Source organism: Erigeron canadensis, chromosome 8, assembly GCF_010389155.1.
Source record: "Erigeron canadensis isolate Cc75 chromosome 8, C_canadensis_v1, whole genome shotgun sequence".
Taxonomy (NCBI): Eukaryota; Viridiplantae; Streptophyta; class Magnoliopsida; order Asterales; family Asteraceae; genus Erigeron; species Erigeron canadensis.
Window position 1 is genome coordinate 47,293,132 of NC_057768.1, and position 23,844 is coordinate 47,316,975.

General features: G+C 36.4%; 4 protein-coding genes across 9 annotated transcripts; 2 read left to right on the top strand and 2 right to left on the bottom strand.

Annotated features, from left to right (window-relative positions):
* Window positions 1–1,687: 1,687 nt before the first annotated feature.
* LOC122578831 (pentatricopeptide repeat-containing protein At3g29230-like) lies at window positions 1,688–7,157 on the bottom strand. Of its 3 annotated transcripts, none has more exons than XR_006320554.1 (2): window positions 2,141–2,231; window positions 1,688–2,051 (listed from the first exon to the last, which is right to left on the bottom strand). XR_006320554.1 is itself a non-coding variant. In XM_043750879.1 (2 exons), exon 1 carries the CDS (start codon window positions 7,127–7,129, stop codon window positions 5,228–5,230), a length of 1,902 nt encoding a protein of 633 aa, XP_043606814.1. In that variant the 5' UTR covers window positions 7,130–7,157; the 3' UTR covers window positions 1,688–2,051; window positions 4,802–5,227. The 3 variants fall into 3 exon arrangements, 1 of the variants encoding a protein (XP_043606814.1); XR_006320553.1 differs by having other exon boundaries at window positions 2,137–2,224; XM_043750879.1 differs by lacking the exon at window positions 2,141–2,231 and adding an exon at window positions 4,802–7,157.
* LOC122578833 (expansin-like B1) lies at window positions 1,873–3,364 on the top strand. The gene is made up of 5 exons (XM_043750881.1): window positions 1,873–2,072; window positions 2,190–2,296; window positions 2,391–2,572; window positions 2,685–2,817; window positions 2,912–3,364. The coding sequence occupies exons 1-5, from the start codon at window positions 1,928–1,930 to the stop codon at window positions 3,113–3,115; spliced, it is 771 nt and encodes a 256-aa protein (XP_043606816.1). The 5' UTR covers window positions 1,873–1,927; the 3' UTR covers window positions 3,116–3,364.
* Window positions 7,158–8,299: 1,142 nt separating the features above from the next.
* Window positions 8,300–15,296, bottom strand: LOC122609926 (SUPPRESSOR OF ABI3-5). Of its 2 annotated transcripts, XM_043782872.1 has the most exons (17): window positions 15,153–15,296; window positions 15,014–15,063; window positions 13,664–13,779; window positions 13,460–13,500; window positions 12,638–13,340; window positions 12,481–12,552; window positions 12,308–12,400; window positions 12,153–12,232; window positions 11,887–12,031; window positions 11,655–11,739; window positions 11,491–11,582; window positions 11,349–11,417; window positions 11,085–11,261; window positions 10,794–10,974; window positions 9,805–10,710; window positions 9,402–9,589; window positions 8,300–8,632 (listed from the first exon to the last, which is right to left on the bottom strand). In XM_043782872.1, exons 3-17 carry the CDS (start codon window positions 13,709–13,711, stop codon window positions 8,453–8,455), a joined length of 3,060 nt encoding a protein of 1,019 aa, XP_043638807.1. In that variant the 5' UTR covers window positions 13,712–13,779; window positions 15,014–15,063; window positions 15,153–15,296; the 3' UTR covers window positions 8,300–8,452. The 2 variants fall into 2 exon arrangements, with proteins under 2 accessions (XP_043638807.1, XP_043638808.1); XM_043782873.1 differs by having other exon boundaries at window positions 11,887–12,028; window positions 15,014–15,295.
* A 5,908-nt stretch (window positions 15,297–21,204) lies between these two features.
* LOC122609932 (transcription factor MAMYB) lies at window positions 21,205–23,834 on the top strand. Of its 3 annotated transcripts, none has more exons than XM_043782881.1 (2): window positions 21,205–22,224; window positions 23,574–23,834. In XM_043782881.1, exon 1 carries the CDS (start codon window positions 21,283–21,285, stop codon window positions 22,195–22,197), a length of 915 nt encoding a protein of 304 aa, XP_043638816.1. In that variant the 5' UTR covers window positions 21,205–21,282; the 3' UTR covers window positions 22,198–22,224; window positions 23,574–23,834. The 3 variants fall into 3 exon arrangements, with proteins under 3 accessions (XP_043638816.1, XP_043638815.1, XP_043638817.1); XM_043782880.1 differs by lacking the exon at window positions 23,574–23,834 and adding an exon at window positions 23,150–23,452; XM_043782882.1 differs by lacking the exon at window positions 23,574–23,834 and adding an exon at window positions 23,169–23,452.
* The last annotated feature ends 10 nt before the right edge of the window (window positions 23,835–23,844 follow it).

Genomic DNA, 23,844 nt, shown 5'->3' on the forward strand with positions numbered 1-23,844 from the left:
AGAATCAAACAAAGCAGAAAGGTTTCAAGACATTCAAGGTTGAAACTTTACACATCCAAGAAATAACAAGTTGTATCAGTTTACACAGATTTTGTTTACACATAATTTTGACATCATAAACAGACATGGTAGGGTCAACATGATATAATGGGCTAAAGACACTTGATGTTGGTGAGTGGATATATTGCTTTATGTCTGCATCTTCCTCAGCAACCCCAGTTTTAAATTCTTATTTTCTTAACTAAATGCACAGTATTGTAAGAAAGTTATCCGAAAAAAGCAGTTTCAAGATTACGTAATGGCTGCTCGCATTTCCACTGGTGGCTGGACCGCTGGACCCCTGGACCAATGCAGGAAAAACGAATTACGATAACGTTCAAACATGAGATTCTCGTTAGAAATGAGTTTACATATATTCTAACAAGAAAAAGTAAATCAATATGAGTAGTAATCCTTTGAAAATTAGAGAACATGTCCTACAACTTTAGATTATTTGTGATTATATTTTCGTTGAAGTTGAAAACTTTGGGTACTTTGAACAAAAATACATCTAAATAAATAATAAAAAAGGTATAATGATTTCTCATTTAGGAAGCTAATTAGGTCCTACTGTGATTATTAGAACAAGTGAGAAAAGAATAGGGCTTAAGTAGTATATTCAAATTCAAACATGGTGCTAAACCACCTAACTGCCCTCATAGTTTTACTTCTATTCCAAGCAAATCCTTTTGCATTTTCAAATGAAGAATTGTTTCGCTTCAAACCCACTACCATCCCCTGTCTTTGTTTAAAACAAACAATATGTGTATAATGTTTGAATCTCATAAATCATGTTCGCGCGCGGGGGATATATGGTCGATGATTATGTTGCCATAAACTAGTTTAAAGAGGTCTAAGTTCAATTTGTGTAACCAATAATGATTATGAATACTTGATACCAGATGCTAAAACATGTATAATCAACAGTTTGAATCAAAGTTCTAGTGCACATTAGGTTGACATATATATGATTTGCCAATAGTTATATCACTTATATCTACTTCATTTATATATGAAAGCAACTAACACTATATAAGATTCGAAACAATATTGTGGAATGGTTCAAAGTCAACATCAGTAGTTTTCAAATGAAAAAAGTAGAGGGAAATTCGAATAAGTAATATCATTTTGTGGAGTTAATTAGTTTTAAAAAAAATTTTAATTCCAATTTTCAGCTTGTATGTATCACATACGTTGGGACGGTTGGGTAATTGCGTCACATTTGTCATAACTTGGAGTGATACAACTATCTGGCCCGTCCTACGCCTGCAGGCTATGATGCTGATAAGGCAGACACAATTGAACTTTGCAAGGTAAAGGTATCGTAAATTTCATACTATTTCGACATCAAGACGACTGTTGTCTCCTGGACCCGAGAGACGCGCGTAAATAAAGAGGAAGAAGAAAGGGTTTCAATGGTGATGGATTCAGGCGATGGGAGGCTGTGTTTCAAGAGCTTTCGTCGATTGAGTAAAGGCAACAGGGTTTTGTTCGACTGTGTTTGTGGCTAAAAGGAGTTGAAAGGAGGAAACGTACATGGAAAAAAGGCATTTTGGAAAGTTTATTGTCAAAAGTACTAAAAACTCAAATACTTAAACTAATCATCTCTTTTTTGAACTAACCCACAGAATATAGTAAGATATTCAAATTTCACAAAGTAAAATAGTAAGATATTCAAAAAGCCATCAAAAATTTCCATGTAGTTTCGGTATCATCCAAGAAGGTTGATGACGAACATACGTAACAAAATTCCTTTCATTCAACACATAATGTCAAACCATAGAACATACTACCAACTACAAACTCATTTTGTCCACTATAAATAGTACCAACCTTGTGTTAAGTGCTTCCATACAAAACTAAACTTCTCCCTTTTATCTTTCACATAATGGCATTTCCTGTTAATATTCTCTTTATAGTTTCTGCAATGATCTTCGTTGTGCTAAATCCAGTACAAAGCGCTACGTCTAATGGCTCTTTCACCCGTTCTCGGGCAGGATTCTACCCAAACTCTGATGACAAAGGATCAGAAAGTGAGAAATGAAATAATTTAAATATAAATATGTCACTTAGATTAGCATATATACAATTACATACATACGAGGTATACTTGTATGATCTCTAGTCGTTACTGATATGTTTTGTTACAGCTGGTAGATGTGGGTACGATTCGTTTGGAGCAATAATCAACAATGGGGATGTAGCAGCTGTATCTAATCTTTATCATGATGGTGTCGGATGTGGTGCATGCTACCAGGTATTACGCATAACATATACGGAGTATCAATTAAGGAGCCTCAAAATATATACAGTAGCAAATTGATAAACTAGTTTTTTGAATAAATCATCAGGTGAGGTGTATCAACAATAAAAACTGCACGGATGAAGGAGTGACCGTTGTTATAACTGACCAAGGATCCAGTGACGGAACAGACTTCATTATGAGCAAGAAAGCCTTCCGTAAGATGGCTCAGTCTACATATGCAGCATCATCTCTACTATCACATGGAATCGTGGACGTTGAATATAGAAGGTGATATTTAAATACAAAAAATATCTGTGTTGCTATCAAATTGCAAGAAATTTATTAAAATATAACTTCATACTGTCTGTATAATATAAATTCTCTTTCAACCCCTCCACAGGGTTCCATGCATATACCCAAATTATAACATTACCATAAAGATTAAAGAGAGTAGTAATTACCCATATTACCTTGCTTTTGTCATATGGTACCAACAAGGACAAAATGACATCACTGCAGTGCAACTATGTGAGGTAAGTCTATAGATGTCATACCATATCGATATAAGTTTTTTTGTTGTTGTTGTAGTTGTATGTTTAGTTTTGTTATGTTATGTTTCGTATGCAGACAAAAAATTTCAACTGCAAACTGTTAGATAGAAGCTATGGATCGGTGTTTACAACAACCTCGCCACCTAGGGGGCAATTGTCTCTAAGGATGCTATTAAGCGGTGAAGATGGAGATGAAAATTGGGTTGTTCCAGTTAATAATATACCCGAGAATTGGAAGAAAGGGGACATATATGACACTGGGGTACAAGTAGCTATATAAGCAACTGACTATTTATCAGCCATTTTTTTATACATTAGCATCAACTTAAAGACCACAATAAGCAGAGAATGATCATCTTTAGTATGTTGGAACTTTCTATTTATTATTTTTAGCACATTTCTTGTGATTGATTTTGTTTTTACGGCCATTTATTTCCAATATATAGGTTCTATGTTTGATTTGTTGATATTTTGATACCTTGTAAGATTTTACCAAACTATACGAAAAGTGTGTCCATTTATTTGCATAGATAAATCATTGTCTGAAATTAGTTCGGGACTAGATTAGAGTAAGTTCTTTCTATAATATAAGTGGATTAAAAATCTTTACTTTTTATATGATTTGTGGATATAACAAAAAGGTTCTTTACAAGGCAAAAGCAATGATGTGATGCTTCTCAAAATGCAATTCCCCTGAACAAAGGAGTGGGAGAGCTGGGCATGAAATTAAAGTGTAGTTTGGAGGGAACACCTTAATCCCCAGAACCGCCCTGGTTCTGATATGTACTGGCCGCTCAACAACATATACCGGTGAACCACCCCACACATGAACCCAACAGGTTTCTGGATTAAATCCGTCTGAGACTAAGATTCGAACCCGCGCCATTACAGCTTCCCTTGTGGGCCACGTGTGCATTGGTGACGGCTGGCCACTGGGCTATGCCCAAGTGGTTAGTTGGGCCTGAAATTAAAAGTGATATATTCTAACTACTATTTTGAATGGTCTCTATATAAAAACGATAGATTGATAGGAACCGTTTGATCCCATGTACCGAATTGGTACCCACATAACCCCCAGCAGGGATAGTATCAAGGTAATTCAACCACTTAAATTCAATTCTGCCTCTAGCAAGATTTGAACCCAGGTTTCTCCTAGAAAGTGACAGCTGGTGGCCAATTCTTCTACGAAGAGTTGGTTGAATGGTCTCTCTATATAAACCTACATTCTTCCAAAGTTGAGGTAGTGGAACTATCATCTTCAAAATAAGCATTCAACCATATGAAGTAGAAAAATATTTTGTCTTCACCAATGATGCAGTTAGAAGCGCATTCAAATTCAAATGGCTCGAGAACAAATGATCAATCAAAGACCGAAAACCATTGACAAAACGTCAATTCTCTTATAACTCAAAACTAATCAACTGAATTTTACAATAACCAAAATCCTTATTTATACTAATCCTAACACCCCTAAAATAAGAAACAAATCAATCCATACTTATCATAATAAATAAAAAAAATAACTTATAAAAATAAAATATAACTTATTAAAAAAAAAGATAATCTAAATTAACCGCATTGTGGGTTGGGTCGGGTTGGGTCACGGGTCTCCTGCATCAACCAAATTTACCCGTATGATAATATCTTAAGGATATCAGACATTTTTCGTGAAACATGAATAAAGTAGTTACGCTAAGTTCAATGATTAAAATTGGTAGGAGGAATATATATCAATAATATCACAGAGCAAGAAAAGGAAGAATGGGTAAAATAAAGGACTGGCACTAATCTATACTATGAGCCCCTACTCTTTAAGATTCATCGAGGAACTTAGACAGAACAATAGCAATAATTCTAGCATAGTAACCTTACCTACAGGATACTAAACACAGGCATCAATGAGAAGTATGAAAGATGAATGAACCCTTTGGTTGTCTTATTATGCAGTAGATAATTGTTTCATTACCTTGTTTCTTGTCTCTCCATCCCTTTATAGTACCCGCCAGCAAAAAACAAGTATGATGTCTAGTCAACGATGGCTTCTCTCAGGCAATATGATGTCTGCAGCATCTTAAGATGCCACTAAATTATCATGTCTCTTTCAAATTTATCAAGACGATTTCAGTATCCATCATTCGATCAGGGTATCTGTTACCCGTGAAGAAAGTAGTGAAAGAGGGAGCAGTACTTGACTTCAACAGTCCAAAAGAAAGTATTATGCACCTCTTTCCGCCACTGCAAGCATGCTAGATTCGATCTCACACCACTTGTCAGGTAGACTTGACCTTTTCCCCATCTAATCATCATTTTATAGCTATACTTGAATTTTTCTTTGATTCTAAATAACTGAATTTTCATATAAGCTCCTTAAACAACCATGCATTATCAATAATTAAGGAATCATATTTCTGTATGACATTTTCACTTGAACACCCATATCACTCAACATGGAGTACATTAATTTCCTCTTATGGAAGGAAGGCCCTCGTTCAACTGATTTATCATCAGAAATTTCTGGATAAACTAGGCTCGATCCTGCAAACTTATGTAACCCCTTTTCCGTCATCATCTCTCTCACATTTTCAACATCATCCCATCTTTCTCCAGCAGCATATATGTTTGATAACAACACGTATGGCCCAACATCACTCGGTTCCAATTCAATAAGCCGCTTGGCCACCAATTCCCCTAATTCTAGATTTGAGTGGGTCCTACAAGCCGATAGTAAGGCTCCCCACAAGGCCGGGCCTGTTCCCAACAGCACATTCTTGATCATCTCCGCGGAATCTTTCATCAATCCAGCGCGTGAAAGGAGGTCCACCATACAACCATAGTGCTCGATCTTTGGCTCAATCATATAAACTCTTTGCATCAGGTCAAAATACCACCACCCCTCCAAGACCATCCCTGCATGTGTACATGCACTAAGAATGCACACAAAAGTAGCATCATTTGGCACTAATTCACTTTTCTCCAATTCTAAGAAAATTTCTAAAGCCTTCTCCCCATGCCCAAGCATTCCATATCCCATTATCATCGAATTCCACGATACTATAGTTTTCTCTGGCATTTCGTCAAAAACTTGTTTAGCCAAATCCATAGCCCCACATTTAGCATACATTGTTAACAAAGCAGTTGAAAGCAACACATCCATTATAATTGTATTCTTGTTGTTCTTAATATAAGAATGGACCCATTTGCCCTTATCAAGTCTTCCCAAGTGTGCACAAGCAGTCAACACACTCATAACAGTTGCTTCATTTGCCTTTACACCTTTTTCCTCTAGCATATCATCAAAAAGCCTCAAACACTCATCGTGCTTTTTACACCGCACATAAAGAGCTAGCAAAGTGTTCCAAGAAATAACATTTCGGCGTGGCATCCAATCAAATAATTTCCGAGCAAACTCAACATTTCCAATCTTGGCATACCCGTCAATTAAACAATTCCAAGAAACAATATCTCTACAAGGCATCTTATCAAACAACTCTTGTGCCACCACCATATCCCCAATCCACACATACCCAGAAATCATAGAATTCCAACTAAACACATCTCTTTCCGGCATTTCATCAAACAACTCGCGTGCAAAAACAACCATCCCATTCTTAACATATCCATCAATCATCGAATTCCATGTCACCATATCCATCTCCAAACTCAACCCAAACACCATTTCCGCATCCTTTATCTTCCCACAAACCGCATACATATGAATTAAAGAATTCCTAACATACAAATCCAACTCAAACCCGTCTTTCACGACACGGTTATGAACCTTTTCCCCTTCTTTAACCAACCCCAAGTCACCACAAACCTTAACAACCAAAGGGTAAGTAAAATGGTTCGAGGGTACGAACCCCTGAACCATTTCTTGATTATAAAACGCCAAAGCTTGAACCTTTTTATCAGAATTAACTAACCCTCTAATAATAGTATTACATATAAAAGAATCAGGGTAATCTAAACAATTAAAAAGTTTAACAGCATGAGCAACAGTATGTGGTAAAGAAGATAGCTTTTTAATAACTCGACTCATTGCGAAAGAATGCTGAAAAAGATCTGAAACAATGAGTTGTGCGTGTACTTGATTGAATTGTCTTAAATTGTTGATTGAACATGATTCTAGTTTGCTTAAAATGGGGTGGTTTAAGGTTAAAATGGGTTCTATCTCATCGATATCGTGCCAGAGCTTCGGTGAGGATCTAAAGGCAAGATTTTTATGGATTTCACGAAATTTTTCAATGGGTTTTGAGAGTTTAGGTATCATCTTCATCTTCTTGCCAGAAGCCATTGTTTGTATGTTTGTTTGGTTGGTTTTTGTCTTGTGTTTTCTGTTTGGAGATTTTACCCTCCCTACATTCTCTTCTGCTTTATATTTGAAATTACTCAACGAGTACTATTTTATATTTTATCGTGTCAAATACTTCCTGACGATTCTGTAGAATCTGGCGATTTTCTATTTCAGATTTTACATAAACATAGCATCACTTAGCAACTAGCATGACTTGATGTTCATACAATAACATATATCAGCATAGAGTATTAGAATGGTTTTAAAACTTAAGCAACATGAATGGTTATTTTGTCTACTCAACTAAGATGGGGTCAATATCGTCATTCAAATCCCGGTTACTAAAATCATATAAACGACTACGTCTAATGCCACATTACCGGTACATACAATAAATATTACAATAACCAAGATTTAAAAGTTAAATACCAATCATAAACACAAAGTTAGATACCTACCATAAACACTTTTAATCGGGTACACACGATAGAGATTTCATATTTGTGTATAGTTAAAGAAAAGAAAATATGAGTCTGTTAGGCACTTAAGTTGGGTGAAAAACTTCTCACATACCTTTTTTTAAATCATAAAATCACATGGACCAAGCATTTGTTCATAATATTAAAATCTTAATATGTGAGGGATTTTTCACATAAGTTTAGTGCATAACAGCCTCATACTCACTTTTCTCGTATAGTTATCTCATACTCACTTTTCTCGTATAGTTATTATATTGAGACCTTTCTCCCTATCATCATAAACCATAACTGATAAGACATCTACAACGAAATATAAAAATTTTGTTCAAATTAGAACACATATTCGAAGCATGATTGAATTATTGTTTTAAACCAAACTTTAATGTTATACGAGTATACTGTTTGTTAGTTGGCTTTGTTATTTCTCTAGAACTATTGTCTACAAAATCCAATTTATATATTGTTTCAAATTATACAAAGCCAAAAGCATAATCAACATTTTAAAAAACACAACTTTAGCAAGTTTTAGATCCAAACCCAACACTACACATAAATTGGATTTTTAGATCCAAACCCAGCGCTACACGATTAGTTGATTACTACCCATTTGGATAGAAATCAAACCCGACTGGTCACGACATTTAAAACATCTCCGTTACCATAAATCCACCAAAAATCGACACAAACAAGATTGCAAATAAAGAGGGTAATCTTGATTCATAACTCGATCAACATAGACAATTATTGCAAAAATATCATTGGCTACGAATAGCCTAGAAGAGGCTTCAATCCTACTCATTTACCATTCTAAACCATCAAAATATCTTCCATCTTATTTCCCTACCTATGACATTTCTCGAAATCTAGCAAGAGCTTTCTTTTGAATCAAAGTTCGGTAGCTATCACCAGCTTGCACCTCAAGACTAGGATCCAACTTTTTGGGCTGACTTCCAAGTCCTGCTCTCTTTTCTGTTGCTTGCGCTTGCACAGGCTCAACCATGCCACTCCCATCTTTTCCTAGCCCCTATACATCAAATCACCAGCCAAAAACAGAAAACAATAATCCCCCAATTTGATGTCAAAAACTTTGAACAGAATCTTTAAAAACATTACCGAGTTGTCTGCCAATGTATAAATGTAGTTATGGTTTTAGGGTTGTTTTGGTCACATCACCAATAATTCACTCATTCGTAACATCTTGCTAGCTTTTATATATACATATAAAATATTATATGTATATGTGGACAAGAAAGCAAATTCCTACAGAGGTTATTCACTTTAAGACTGACAAGTTGCTACAGAAAAGGTTTATTAACCGTCTTGAAAGGTGAGATTTCATTATTGATCCCAAGGATGATAAAAGAGACGGGGCACGCGAACACAGGTTTGGATCATGACGGAAGAATTTCTTATACATAAAAAATGAGTTAAGCAGTGTCAAGTTGATGCGAGACACTTTTTGTATAATTGTTTCTAGAAATAATTTTGGTCACTTGATCCAAATAATAAGTTAATATTTTATCATAACAAATTAGGACGTAGTTATGCAAAGAGATTAAGCGGATTAACCCTAAGTAAACAGGTCAAACTCATCCTTAATATTTATTTTATGTAAGAATAAATTGTGGAATGGCCACCCACGATATGATTAGTTATAAATGGAGATAATGTAACAAATTGCATTGATTTATGCGATCAAAGTTACTAAGATGTATATAATGAAAGGGTATTGGTCCGTATAACAGTTAACTTAATCTGGAATGTAAAGTAAAGGGAAGAGTTAACAGAATTACCAAGCCTTCTTGCCAACCCATGTTGCGAAGCATCCGATTGCCAACATTAGTCTCATCAATTGCCTTCTCGGCTGTAATTACCTCATAGCTTTGGCTACTGCTATTGCCCTCTCCGGCTCCACGTCCTCCAACACCAGGAGGGAAAGGCATAGAATCCATCCCACCCCTTTTCAATCCCAAATCTCGATCTTACCGGTTCACAAAGGATGAAAACAAAGGATTTCCGAACAAGTCAATATAGGAAAAATAATACTCATAACATTTAAGATTAGCAACGGCCCATCAACACTCTTTTGTGCTTTTAGATCTCCCTTATTATTTCTCAGAAAAATGGGTGACTATCAAGAGCAAGTATAGTCCTTTTTGTATTTAAAAACAATTCAGAAACAGTTGAGATGCTTACTTGGATCCCCAGCCCCTAAATCAGATAGACCATCCCCAAAAGAAGATGAACCATATAAACTCCTCCGTTCTGCAGCTCGATCCCGATAGGTAGTATGAGGCTGCTCTTTGATGGAAGATGCTGACTGCGCAGGCAACTCAGAAAACCGTCTCTTACCACTAACAGAAGGTGCTGGTGGTGTGTAAGAACCTAGAGCAGATGCATCTGTCCTGAAGGGCACTGCAGAATTGCGTACTTCTGTGACCATTGATGATCCCATAGGCACATTCGTCGATGATCCCACATAACCAGTATCTGATTTCACCACTCCTCTACCAGATCCCCTAATTACGCCTCTTAGAGTTCCTCCAGATATGTTACCTGCAGGCCTGGGCATATCTTGTGAATCTAGGCTAACCACCTGAATAGAAGTGTTCACAGAAATTGCTGGACCTATGTTGTCTTTTACTACTTTGCCCTTTGTTAATGGTACAACAGGGTTAGATTTTTCTTCTGCGGAAGCAGATGGCTGGTTGTCATCAAGAGCTACTCGTGGTGCTTGACTCTCGTGACTCCTTTGCTTCCACATGGACAATACGTTACTCATTTTCTTCTTGCTGGCCAGTATGCTACTCTTTGAAGCGAGCCTTATTTCTTTCATTTTTTCTTTCTCCTTTTTTTCTGCTGCTATGGCTGCTGCAGCAGCAGCCTGAACAGCATCCGGTAAGGAAGTAGTTTTGTCATTTGATGTTATTGTAGCAGCTGGTGCAGATATAACCACTTTTCTAGTATTGGAAGCATCAGATGCTTTTGAAGGTTCCGTCTCTTTTCCAGGTGCTATACCATTTTGATCATTACATGCGACATATTGTTGACTTTGGTTATCAAAAGTATACCATATTCCATTATTACCATCATAGTACAGACCTGCACGAGTAACATAATCACACGTTAAACAATGGGTCAATAATGTGATAATCATCACAAATAAAAGCAAATAGGAAAATAACCTGTATTTCCATCATAATAGAACCCAGAAGCAGCATCGTAGTAATAGCCAGATGCTTCATCCCACACAAAACCAGACTGTGGAGCTAAAGCATCCTTTGGATCTCCACCCTGTTCTTGATTGTCATTAGGTTGTTTGTCATCTGGATTATACTCTTTTGGGGCCCATCCAACAGCATCATACTACATAATATCAGACAAACCATTAATAATAAAATGAAGTGGTAGTTAAGGTACATGTGTTTGTTTCGTAACTCTTTTTATCTCATGCCAATTATCTTAAAAAATACTACCTGCTGAGAAAATGCTGCAGCCTCAATCGCCGCGGCGGCAAGACTGCTTGATTGAGAAGAGGATGCACCAGATCCTGGCCCAAGAATGCTTTTTGCATATGCCACTCGCAAAATTTGGCCATTTTTTTCCAAAGTTGTCCCATTTGTTGCCTCGAGAGATTTAGTGGCATCAGCAACCTAAGATAGAGAGTGATGATTCTTTAGCATGGGGAGATATCATTGATGCTTTTTCTGCAATATAAACTTACATATAAATGAACTTACAGAATGAAAATGTAGGAATGCAAATCCCCTTGAAACATGAGTAAATTTGTCTCTGACAAGTCGAAGATCCTGCAAATGCATTATTAGTATTCAATTATTCATTACAACTTTTGATACACTGAAGCAAAAAAACAATTTGTACCTTAATTGGAGCATGCTTAGAAAACTCGTACCGAAGCATTTCCTCGTCAGCATTTTCGTCCAATCCTCTCACAACCAAAACATGGGTGGGACCTGAAACTCCATCAGGTTAAAACAGCAATGCATAAGGCCAGTGTGTTACTTTGACAAGGTGAAGAAACTAACCTGTCTCCCCTTTCTTACCAAATGAAGCAGAATTTGATGATGTCATGTCTGCTGGAGGAGCATCGTCTGTCCTAGCTTCATTACACTGATTTGAAACAATGATGTAAGAATAAAAGTCACATAGATTGTCTCAAATGTCAAAATTATAAACTTCAACTTTTCAACAGAAAGTCATCGAATGAAAAGAACACTGAATTGGGATAGCATAATCATATGAGGTATAAAAGAACACCTGAAAGCAAGATGTCCTCCGCGCAAAATTAACGCATCCACATATTGTACACATCCAATCAGATAGAAGTGTGGTACTTTTGTGGTTCATAGGTCCTGACCTTGATGGCCCGTCTGACCCAAAGTGTCCACCAGTTGGTTTACTACTGCCACAAAAATAACAAGTAAATAACAATGAACAATACATGCACTAAGAAAATTTTTAGAATAGTTCAATAATTTTGAACTCGGTCATCAATTATGACTACACAAGGCACATGCATTTACCTGTACTCAAAGAATAGCTTCCTACCATCCACAACAAGGCCCTCATCTCCAACCTTCTCCATCATTGAACGTGCAGATCCCTAATTTACAGCAATAGATTCAGAGTTCCACACACATCAATTGGGTACCCTAAAATTGACACACAAAAATGATACCATGGAAGGGAAATCTATAAATGCAAATCCACGAGAAGCGCCAGAATTTCTCTCCTTGATGACACGAACATGGCGAAGTGGTCCCCATTCAGCCTAATTAACCAAAAAAAGGAGTATGATACAACAAATTAAACAAAAAAATAGCATGCATTGCAAAGAGATAAGAAGAGTACAAGTATTTGATACAAATCTTCTTCGGTTGTCATTTGGGAAAGACCCTTCACAACAACAGTAGCAGATGGAGCCTAAAAAAAAAAAAAAAATTTAGAGTCATCACACTAAAAACCTAACAAGTTTAAAATGTGAATAGTCTTAACAAATAATGCATACCGAAGAATAATGGTCATGACGTTTTTCATCACGATCTCTTCTTCTATCTGACCTGTCATATCTATCATCATCGTAACTGTCCTCTCGGTAACTTCGCCCATGACTACGACTTCGGGGAGATCTAGACCTAACACGGTCATCATTACCACGAGACCTGGAACGTTCATGCCTTGTGTATGGACTTTGGTCTCGTTCTCGACTCAGACCTTTCCTGTCCCGTTCTCGATCACGGGAATCACGTCTTCGCCAACTACCCTCCCGTCTGCCACCTCTGTCATTATCAGAATCATAGCTGTGCCTCCCATGATCATAATCTCCCTCACGGCTGTCCTCCCTACTATGAGAAACACGAGGCTTATAGTCATAATCATCATATGCATATTCATCACGATCCCGTCCACCATATCTATGTGATCTCTCATATTCATGACCATCGTAGTAATCATTCTCACGATATTTTCCAGCTTCACGACCCGTATTCATTTCAGGATATGGATCAAAGTGGCGCCTTGAATCCCTATCAAGCGGATATTCATCCTCATACATTCGTCTTCTTGCTTGGGGCCAGCCTCCAACAGCCGGCGGAGGAAGAGGATAGTTCTCCCTCTCCAATTCATCTCGTTGGAATGTGTTTCTAGAATAGATGTCATCTCTTGGAATTCGTTCATCTAAATATCTCCTATCATCGTATGTATCAACCTCCCTGTCATTTTAATAAAACAAAGATGCAAAAAGAAAAAGAATGGTGATACAACAAATAGGACAAATAGATACAGAATAGATGGAATTTGGTGGTAGAGACTAGAGAGAAGTAAAACTCACCGAAAATTTGGTTCATGAACTGCACCATACCGATCGAGGGCCTGTGGATTCAAGACAATAATGTGTGTCAGCAAGTTATAAGCATGGAACTAGAACTCAAATCGATTCCATATCCTGACTGTCCCATGGCTTTATCTCAGTCACAAAAGCCCTAATATCTTTATATGATCCGATATATGTGATTAAAAGGAAAACCACAATTACGCTGTTATTTTCCCATCCATGCTGAAGACCATAGCGACCCGGATCCATTTCGAATGACCAGTCAAAGTTACCCCTGCAAAGCTCTTGATGCTCTCTTACTGTATAAAATTTTTTTCCTGTAATGGATGCACAAACAGAGAGTCATGCTATGGTGAACTGAAACAACCTTCAAAACTTGGCCTCCCATTTTATTCGACTCCTCAAAAATCTATTTCTTCCCAGAAATAACCTTCTTCAATTCTTATGATACACAAATTAAGTCCCTTGATAAGAAACCAGTAGAAAATAAATTTATGAACATATCTGCGTTTCTGATGAAAGCATACAGCAGATTTTATAAGTACTAGTTCCAACTAAGTATAACCTTCCGTAACAGGATCAACACTTGCACAAAACTAATAAACTATAACATCCTCCTCGTGTAGAAAATGACTACTCGAACTAAAGCTCACGATAGAGAAAAAATGGGGCACTTGTAGAGGGGGCATAATCCCACTTTTAGTTAACAATTGTCCTAGATTCCTTTACTTTATTTGCAAATAACAACCCACTTCTACAAACGGGTCATCATCTTCTACTTAAATTATATTATATTATTACCCCTATAAAAACTGAACAAATGGGGCATCTTGTTTGGATATTCATCCGAATATTCAATGAACGTGTAAATGGGAAGGGAAAACTAAAGCAATTGTGCTACTAGTGGTAAGTGGAAATCCCAAAACGTGAAATTATAATTATAGGTGATACCCATTAGAGAATTGAAAGAACACTAAAACAGGGGCAAACAGAGAGGGTTCTGTTCAAGCTACCCAAGAAAAATTGAGACTGACTCTAAAAACCATTATATTTATCAAATACAAGTCCTAACAGGTACTCCCATGGTTGATTTCCTAGATGGGGGACTACAGGACCTATAAGGATAGCTTTTTATTTATGAAAACAAAAGAAAATATATCTTAAAAGCTTAGAAACTGCAAATTTATATATTTTACATGCCTCAATCTCACACTTACAAATACAAAGTAAGAAAACTCAAAGATCTATATATACATTCACAGTTCATCAGTGTTGTCCCGACTTAATGCGCATCTAATCTAAAGCCATTAAATTTATCAAATGCAAGTCCTACAAATAACTTGAAGTTTAAAACCTAAAAATAACTGATAACCCTAAAAACTAAATATATATATAACTAAAAATGAGGAGATGAATTGGGAAATATCTTGGATACACCTGTGAAAAATCCTGTTACAAAAGCCCTAGATATATTCAATTAGAAATCGATACAATCAATAACAATATTTATTAAAATATATATATAATAATAAAGAAGAGCAGAATTCTTACGGTTGATTGGATCGCCGGTGGATACAGCAGATAGACGATAACGAAGCAGACTGTGTATGATATAATGGAATAATAAATAAAAGTATATAAAATTGGAGATTAAAAGAAAATAAGATGAGAAGAAGATTCAATTAAAGACCTAGGCGCTTTTGAATTCAAATTGATCTTTTTGTGTATACGTTGTTTATTATATGGATATGATTATATGAATGTGAATATAAATCAATGTTCGTATGTATATTGATGATGCAGGCAAGAAACCCTGTTTCTGTAATTAGGTTTCCTCGGATGGAGTGTATTATGGGGTGAATGGCACCCCTAGTTTTTCAAGTAGGAATGATCGGGGTCGGGTCGAGATCGGGTTACGTAGTACCAAAACCAAACCCAGGCCCAGACCTGAACCCCATATTTTAAAGGATACTGGCTCAAGTCGAACCGAAAAACTGACAATCCACGGACCAAACCAAAACTGAATTCAAAGGTTATCTGCATTAAAAAATAAAAAAATTCGCTTTAGGTTTCGGTTTTAAGTAAAAACAGAACAACACTCACCCCAAATGTGTGCCATTAGTTACTGACACATATTTTAGGAACTAATATGTTTGGTGAGGGGTGTAACATTCGTGAAATTTGACCCGTTTGACTCTTATTAAACGTGATTTAACGTGATTATTTGATTCTCGAACCATTGACCTAAACGTGTTGAATGATTAATTGTTTTAGTAGTTTAGGTAATTAATTCATTTAAAGTTGAATTAAAGACGTGCCTTTATGCTAAACGAGGTTATGTGAATGTATTGGTCGAGTTAGAGCGTAAAACAATTTTTATGTTGATTAGAAACGTAATCGGGTGATCCATGGGTCGACCCATGAACCACCCATGACCCAACTCTATCCTAAACCACCCAATCACACTCTTCCACTCTTTCCCTTCCACTCATTCAACCACCCAAACTCCTTTCCTTTCTCTCACCCTATTGAATGCAAGACTTTTCCCTTCCCTCTCACAAAAATTCTTACACCAATCAATGTTGTCAAAGTTAGATTAGCATTAAATTCATCATCTGTATCACCATATAATCATCATATCAAAAGGTCAACTCTTCAAGTGCAAGAATTCTTGATTTATAGCTAAATTTCGGATTTAATCATTTGGTGGAAGTTTTTGGTAAGTAAACTTGTCTTGAATTTATCATCTCATATTTATAAACACATTTCTAATCATATATAATCATTATTGAGCCATTTTCCAAGTAAATTTAAATATGGGTCAAATTAGGGTTTCATTAGGGTTTGAGGTTGATTTGTAAGGATTTAATTATGGATTTGATGTTTTGTGACAAGATTATGATATGGGTTATGTTCAATGATGTTAAAATATGTTGATTTTTGCACAAAAATGTGTTTTGGAGCTTCCTTTGTCGACCATGGAGTCAAAAATCTGCCCATTAGGAGCACGGCCACTCAGACAGACGCTTAGTGCTTGTGGCCACAGTTTTCCCATAATACAGACGCTCACACGGCCGATCGTGCGAGCGGCCGCAGTTCTTCTGTTCTTTCCCCAACTTTTTCATTTGGTTATCGGTCGACTTTTAATGATCCAAAACTTGTTTAATGGTCTTATATTAACATCCTAAGATCAACAAAATTGATTAAACACATTTCTAAACACTTTGTTTTTGGTGCTAAGTCATTGAACCACTTTTGACCAAATCCCTTCCTTTATCAATAAATGTTCTTGAATCACTTCTAAGACATCTCTGAGATTTAATTTAAGTTACATGCCAACTATGAAACCCTAATTAGGGTTTAGCTTACCACGTAATAATGCATATATTATATATAATGGTAGGTTGTGGACACGTGGCGGACATTGAACATCTATAAACTCACCTTAGCTCGATCTTAACTACTTTTGCCGACCAAGGTGAGTTTCGTAGCCCCTATGTTTACATTATTTGGGGTGGAAAGTTGTAACACCCCAATAATTTTAAGGTAATAAATTAACCCTTTTTGTAGTTTTGACATTAAAATAAGTTCCTAGTATTTAATTTTAAGATATGAGGTTAATTTAGTTGGAACGTTAACGGATAGCGGGTGTTTTATCATTAAAATTCTAAATGGGTCGTGGCATCCATATGGAGTGCCAGCCACATTGTTGTGGGTTATTCATGTTTCCACTAACTCATCCTTTTCTTCTTCATACTCCTTGATTCTTCAATCCAATCTCAATTCATGCAATTTGACTTCTAATCTCAAATCAAAAACTCATCAAGAACCATAAGCTAATATCATTCAAGAATTTACAAGTTAGGGTGTGGATTAGTTAGTGGTGGTGGTGGTCGACTATTTCAAGGAAAAAGGGGAGGAGAAATTTGTGAATTCAAGTATTGATTTGGTCTTGTATTCCCTGGGGTAATCACTTCCAAACCTAATTTCCCTTCTTTACTAGGAATTAGGGTTTTTGAGAATAGGAAATTTGGGGGGTTTTGCTAGTGATGAGTCCATGTATGAAATTCCCCCAAATTATTGTATATAATGAGTTGGTTATTGAGTTGCTTATGTTAAAAATTTAATTAAACGAGATTAATGGTAGTGAAACTCCAACTATGAAAAAAATGGTGATTTTATTAGTAATTGAAATAATGTTGATGATGATGAAACCTTGGAATTTATATGAAAAGACTTGTTGAATAAGCAGCTCAATGACTTAGTGAGATGGGTTAGAGGTTAAAATTCTAGTGAAAGGGTTGTTGAGATACCTAGGATAGTGAACATCTTCTTATGTATGCATTATGATATATGATAGGTTGAAAGCTTGATATTGTGCTCTTGCAGTTATCTTGATTATTTGTTGTTTCCGCGAAGGAGGTGAGTATACTTGCATATATTGTATATTCGTTGGGTCAATTACCATTCATGTTGAGTGAGTCCATGGTGGTAATTGATTTGGCGTTAAGTCCCATGTTTATGGTTGAGTTTTATTACAAGCCTAACTGGTGGCCATAGGCTCATGTGGAGCATTTGTTATTGTTATATTTGTTGTGATTGTAATCATTTGCTTATATGGATTCATGTAATGCCTAGCCCAAGGGTGAGTATTATGGATATGACACGACGGTGTCATAGTCCATATGCAACAGTCCCTTGAGCATTGCCCTCCTCCTTCGTTTATATGATATTATGCAAGCATATTCACTAAGCATTCACTTACCTTTTAGATGTTACCCTTTTGTTATAGGTGGTTCCGGAAGAAGGAACTAGGTTTGCTTGTCTTGAAGAATAAAGAACGAAGTTGCTAGGGATTGTAGATAGTTGGAAGGTACCTTGGCTATTCTCGGAAGAATAGCATGATTTGGTTAGAAACCTAGTTGTCCCTCTTGACTTTGGCTCATGGTACATTTTGGTTGTTATTGGTCATATTTTGATATGTTTCGTAAATGGTCATGTTCATGTCTTTTGGAGTTGATAAAGATAATTGGTTTGGTTGTAAGATGTCAAATGGGTAATCAACCCATATGGTTGCGCGGTCGATCATGGATAAAACGAATTTGACAAATATGAATGTTTTCGGGTTAACTCTCTTACTTTCAATTATGGATTGTAATTTGCTTATAATTTTGTTTGTGGTTTGAAGGTTTTGGTTAAATCTTAAAGTGGGCAAAGTTTGATGTTGAAGGGTTTTGGGCCACTGCGGCGCAGTGGAGGTGGCTTTCCCCACTGCGGCGCAGTGGAATCCCACGGCCAGAATTTCCTTTCTTCCCACTGCGGCGCAGTGGGAATGTGCCAAGCCTACTGCGGCGCAATGGAGGTTCTTCCAGCTTTGGTCCGAAGTTTTGCACTGCGGCGCAGTGGGTGTACTCGACGTCACTGCGGTGCAGTGAGGGTATATATAAAAAAAAAAATCGTGTCTTTGAGTTTATCGAGTCTTGTCGTTTCAAAAGTGTACTTGGTCGTTTAAACGTTGTCGGTTGATATACTTTGTTATAATATGGAACGAGGCGTTAGTTATCTAATTGTTTACTTGTAGTATGTGTTAATGGACGTATATGTGTGATGATGGTCGTTGTTGTATATTATATAAGACGTTATGTTATTCATATATATATGGACGTGGACGGTGGATTGACGAATCCACACCCGGTATGATCATTACCGTGGATATAGGTTGTTTAACCTAAATGAGGACGATATTGCATGTATATGGACGATTATTGGACGTTGATTTTGACTTGTGTTGACTTTTGATAACGTGAAACCCTTTTAGGGTTCCTTGGACGTGATTAGGTATCCTAATCCTCGTATATCGTTAACGGTTGTTATCCCGACACTTGATTTTTATTATTTAAACCTACGAACTCACCAACTTTATGTTGACCCGTTTTAGTACACTTTTCAGGTGAACAGGTGAATCAAAGACGTGTTAGATGATGATTGATTGTTTGCATGCTAGGATTGGACTTGGACTTTATCATGGATCCGTGATTTATAGTTCCCGCTTATGGGTTATGCTTATGATCATATGCCATCTTTTGTGCTATATTTTGTAAACGTTTGATGGTCATGCTCCTTATGCATTTTTGTATGATCTCGGGATTGTAATTGAATGACTGTATGGATTTCCAATCCTATTAAATGCATCTAGACTTGTCTCTACTTAATTTTCATGTCGTGCCGTGCTTAGTACGTAACCCTCATGATTCCGCCTTGTTGGGGTGTTACAAGGGTCAAGGGGTTTGCCTGTATCGTATATCACGATATCACGTAACCACTCCTATCATCTCCAACACCCCCCCTTTATGAACGCGACCCGTACGTAACCACCATCTCCAACCAATCTATATATCCACACGTCATCCAGATGTTGTGTTTGTAGATGGTTTTGGTGGAAGTTGAGTAGCGGCGATATCAGGAAAAAAAGAGTTGTCGGTGGTGGTGGTAGAGGCTCACATTTCGCATCTTTTTGTATCGTATGAGTAAATGGTTCGATATTATTCTTTGTATGGTTGAAGATGAATTTTACCTTTAGTAAAATCGAAACTCGGATGCAAACACTGTCTTGGTTAAGGATAAGGTAGCAAACACTGTCTTGGTTAAGGATAAGCTATCTACCAAGTACCAATAAATGAAAAACAACATTGTGTATTATTGAGTTTGTTTTCATAATGAAGAAAGGAATAATAAGTGAAATTTTTGTTCGAACATTCAGTTGGTATATGACATTAGGGAAACCTCGCCGTATAATGGTGAAGTCTTGCACGTGCCTTAGACAACGAGATATTGACCATAAGCCGTTATAAATATTCAGAATGAAAAACCCAAAGACTTACCATTCATGAAGATCGAACTCAAGCACCTGTGTAAAATCGAAAGTGATTTTAACCGGCTAGACTCACCATCATTATCAAATAATAAGTGATTAGAAAAGAAATGATCCACTTATTCACTTAGAAAGTTAAAAATTAATTCAAAATCAAGATAATTGCATTTGAACTAAAATTATTAAAATCATCTCACTTCTTATCATTTTTTACTTTTAAAATACTAAAAAAATTATAACATCCATTGTTCTTTTTTTTCCTCCCAAATGAAAAACATAGAGTGAGATTTTGAGGCGAAAAGATTCCCTAAAGTTATCTTGACCATTTGATGAAAATCAAATGTCAAGATTTAAAGATAAGTTTTAAATCTTGACTCTTGATTTTCATTCAAGGGTCAATATTTTTCTAACATGACTAGTCAAGTTGGTATAACTTTAGAGAATCCCTTCCGGTTTTGAGACCATGATCTGACTATATTCTTTAGTTTTTGTTAATGAAGAAAAGAAAATGAAGGAGAGCGGAACAAATGAGTCCAATTTCGAGAGGAAATATATTGAAAGAATTTGCACCGTAACTTTTCTTTCTTTCCTTTCATTTTTACCTTTAAAATTTTAAATAATCCGTACTGTACCGTTTTACCTATTGTAGGTACTTTAATGTTAAAAAAAATTACAAATTAAATATTTGAATTTGATAAACATAAAAACCCTCTCTAAATTTTACGTAATCTACTAAATTTAACATAATTCCCCCTACCTAAGGTATATACTGCATTCTTTTAACTAACTTCTTATTTTATAAATTTTCTTTTCATTCCTTTTTTTTTCTTTGTTAAAAAATCTTAACAATAAGGTATTGGGAATTCTTTTCTTTTATTTTTGTTATTTTTCTTTTTGTGTATCTGGTAAGAGTCTTTTTTTTTGTAGAAACCCTAATTCACAGACTCGAATGGATTTCTTTGATGAAGAAAGCAGACCCAGATTCCTTCTTCAATCACGATCAGTCCCCAAAGCCACACACCAAATCGAAACCGTTGATAATCTTCACAAGCCCACTCTTTTTGTATCTCTATCTCTATCTGCATTCTTCTTAACTCTCTCCCTTTTCTACTTTCAATCCGACCCATTTCAGTCTATCCTCATTTGGTTCTCACTATCTCTTTTGATCGGCCCATTTGCCCCGACTTCATTCACCGCAGGCGATATCCGGGTCGGATTAGGCCCGACCCTCCAACCACAATCCCCTCCTAAACATACCCAAGATCCCGAGCCACCAAAAAGATCAAGATTCAAAGCAAGAAAACCCGATCAAGATTTCAAGATTTCGACCCACCCAGATGGGGTTGTGAATCAACCCGTTGAAACAGGGAAAAAGGTTGACAATGTGAATGTGGTTGTTATTGAAGAACAAGATTGGACTGAAAATGATCTCGAGGTTTTGAAAAAACAAATCTTGAAAAACCCTGTTGGGATGCCGGGTCGTTGGGAGGCGGTTGCAGAGGCGTTTTCGGGCCGGCATACGGTGGAGAGTGTGGTGAAGATGGCGAAGTCGATGGGGGAGAGGAGAACGGGTGATTCTGATTCGTTTTCGAGGTTTTTGAAAGATAGAAAGGCGGTGGATAAACGCGTTGACGAGGTTATTGAGAATGAGAGAGGGAATGCGAGTAATAATGGTGGTGGAAGTTGGAGTTCAGGCGAAGATATTGCTTTGCTGAATGCATTGAAGGCTTTTCCGAAAGACGTTCCAATGAGGTGGGAGAAAATCACTGCTGCGGTTCCTGGACGGTCCAAGGCTGCCTGTATGAAAAGGGTTGCTGACCTTAAGAAAGATTTTCGGAGTTCGAAAGCTTCTTCTGAAGCTTGATCATTCTTGGGCTATTGAGTTAAAGAGGTAATTGTTGTATTACTTGATCAGTCATGATACTGGTGTTATAGAAATTTTGCTTCTTATATTGAATGGATTCGAATTACATATGGGAATTTATTATAGTCTTTGACATTTCTAAATTCTAATATAACATATAATTTATACTGTATTAATTTTCAAGCTGCATTTTCATACGTTCTAAGATATTAGTTCATTGTGTATGTGGAATTGCTGGAAACAACTAAGATGTAATTGTGGTGCTAGTGGGTTGATGTACGGAATAATGGTGCGTAGGCTATTGAGATTTGTCTAGTATAAGTTATTGAGAATCTGGATTTTGAGATTTGTCCGTACTTATGACTCTATGGAACGTATCAAAAGAAATGCACAAACATTTTATGAACATGTTGGAGAATTAAAGTTCTTTATGAACTCGATGGAAATTAGTGATCTTTCATATCAAATTTGGAGATGGAAGCACTAGTCTGTAGATTTTATGAAAGAGAATATTGATCCTTGATCCTGAATATTAAAGCGTTATAGCATAGTGCCTTTTTTTCTATATACTTGTTATGAAAAATCAAATGCCACTTTGGATGATTAGCTTATTCGTCCTGTGCATTTACCCCTCTTTCTAACATTGTTTACCTGACTAGTCTTGTATCTCCCCCCCCCTTTTTTCTTTTTCCCTTCCCGAATTATGGTTATAAAATTGCTTGCTTACAATCAGTTTGGATTTCCGGTATTTGATTGCAAACATCTTGATGGATCTTTCTTTCGTATGCGAAGTTTGCAACTACTCAGGTATCTGTTATTGTCGAGTGAAGGAAGTTAGAATACCAAAACATGTCACATGCCCATGTCATTTTAGTAATTACAGTATGCATAAGGTTATATCTATTTCCAGTTTTATTGTCTTGAGTCATCCTTTCTTTCTTGTGGGTAACAGATGGATCATTGGTTGTTAGGGTGAATGGAACTTTGTTGAAATTGCTTCTAAACATCTTTCAAGTTTTTACTAGAAGTGTACCGGTGTATTGTGCGGTGGTGGGTGATTTCCCAAAAAGATTTTAATTTTCTGTATTGGTGTAAATCAAATTTAAAAATATAATTCGTAAACTTCGATTATGAATTGGCAGCGGGTTGCGTTTTCGCCAACCTCTGTTATGAATTGTCTCTAAAATTGTGTTTATTATATGTAGGGTGTAGATTTGAATAAGGAGATGATTATGTAGATAAAGTATTGTACTAAGGTTAAAAGAAAATATAATAATTGTCTTGTACTAAAATTCAAATTTTAAGAAAGAATCAAAATGTTTTATAATAGATGCGCCATGTCATAATACCTTTAAAGCTTTTTTTTGCTCTCACAGTGGGTGCAAGCCAAAAAAAAATGCGTGCAGAGTGTTGGTCACCTTGCTCATTTGTAGAGAACAGAAAGTATGAGAACATGAACTAAATTTGTGCTTTATGGTATCATTGGATGATGGTTGGTCACTTGGTCGAACCTGACCTCTTCTCATATAGTCATATTGGATGAATATCCGAATGAGTGATGTAAAATTATTGCTATTCATGGCCCATGGGTATGGTTTCTTGCCCTCTTTCTAGTGACAGTAAATACCCCAGTTTATGTAATGCTAA

Bases quoted from the DNA above. Each gene is read 5' to 3' on its own strand.
- LOC122578833 (XM_043750881.1), top strand. From the start codon at position 1,928: ATGGCATTTCCTGTTAATATTCTCTTTATAGTTTCTGCAATGATCTTC. The intron at 2,297-2,390 runs GTATTACGCATA...ATAAATCATCAG, and splicing joins GATGTGGTGCATGCTACCAG to GTGAGGTGTATCAACAATAA. The intron at 2,818-2,911 runs GTAAGTCTATAG...TTTCGTATGCAG, and splicing joins CTGCAGTGCAACTATGTGAG to ACAAAAAATTTCAACTGCAA.
- LOC122578831 (XM_043750879.1), bottom strand. From the start codon at position 7,129: ATGGCTTCTGGCAAGAAGATGAAGATGATACCTAAACTCTCAAAACCC.
- LOC122609926 (XM_043782872.1), bottom strand. From the start codon at position 13,711: ATGGATCCGGGTCGCTATGGTCTTCAGCATGGATGGGAAAATAACAGC. The intron at 13,341-13,459 runs GTGAGTTTTACT...TTAAAATGACAG, and splicing joins GTTCATGAACCAAATTTTCG to GGAGGTTGATACATACGATG. The intron at 12,553-12,637 runs GTATGCATTATT...TTTTTTTTTTAG, and splicing joins GTCATGACCATTATTCTTCG to GCTCCATCTGCTACTGTTGT.
- LOC122609932 (XM_043782881.1), top strand. From the start codon at position 21,283: ATGGATTTCTTTGATGAAGAAAGCAGACCCAGATTCCTTCTTCAATCA.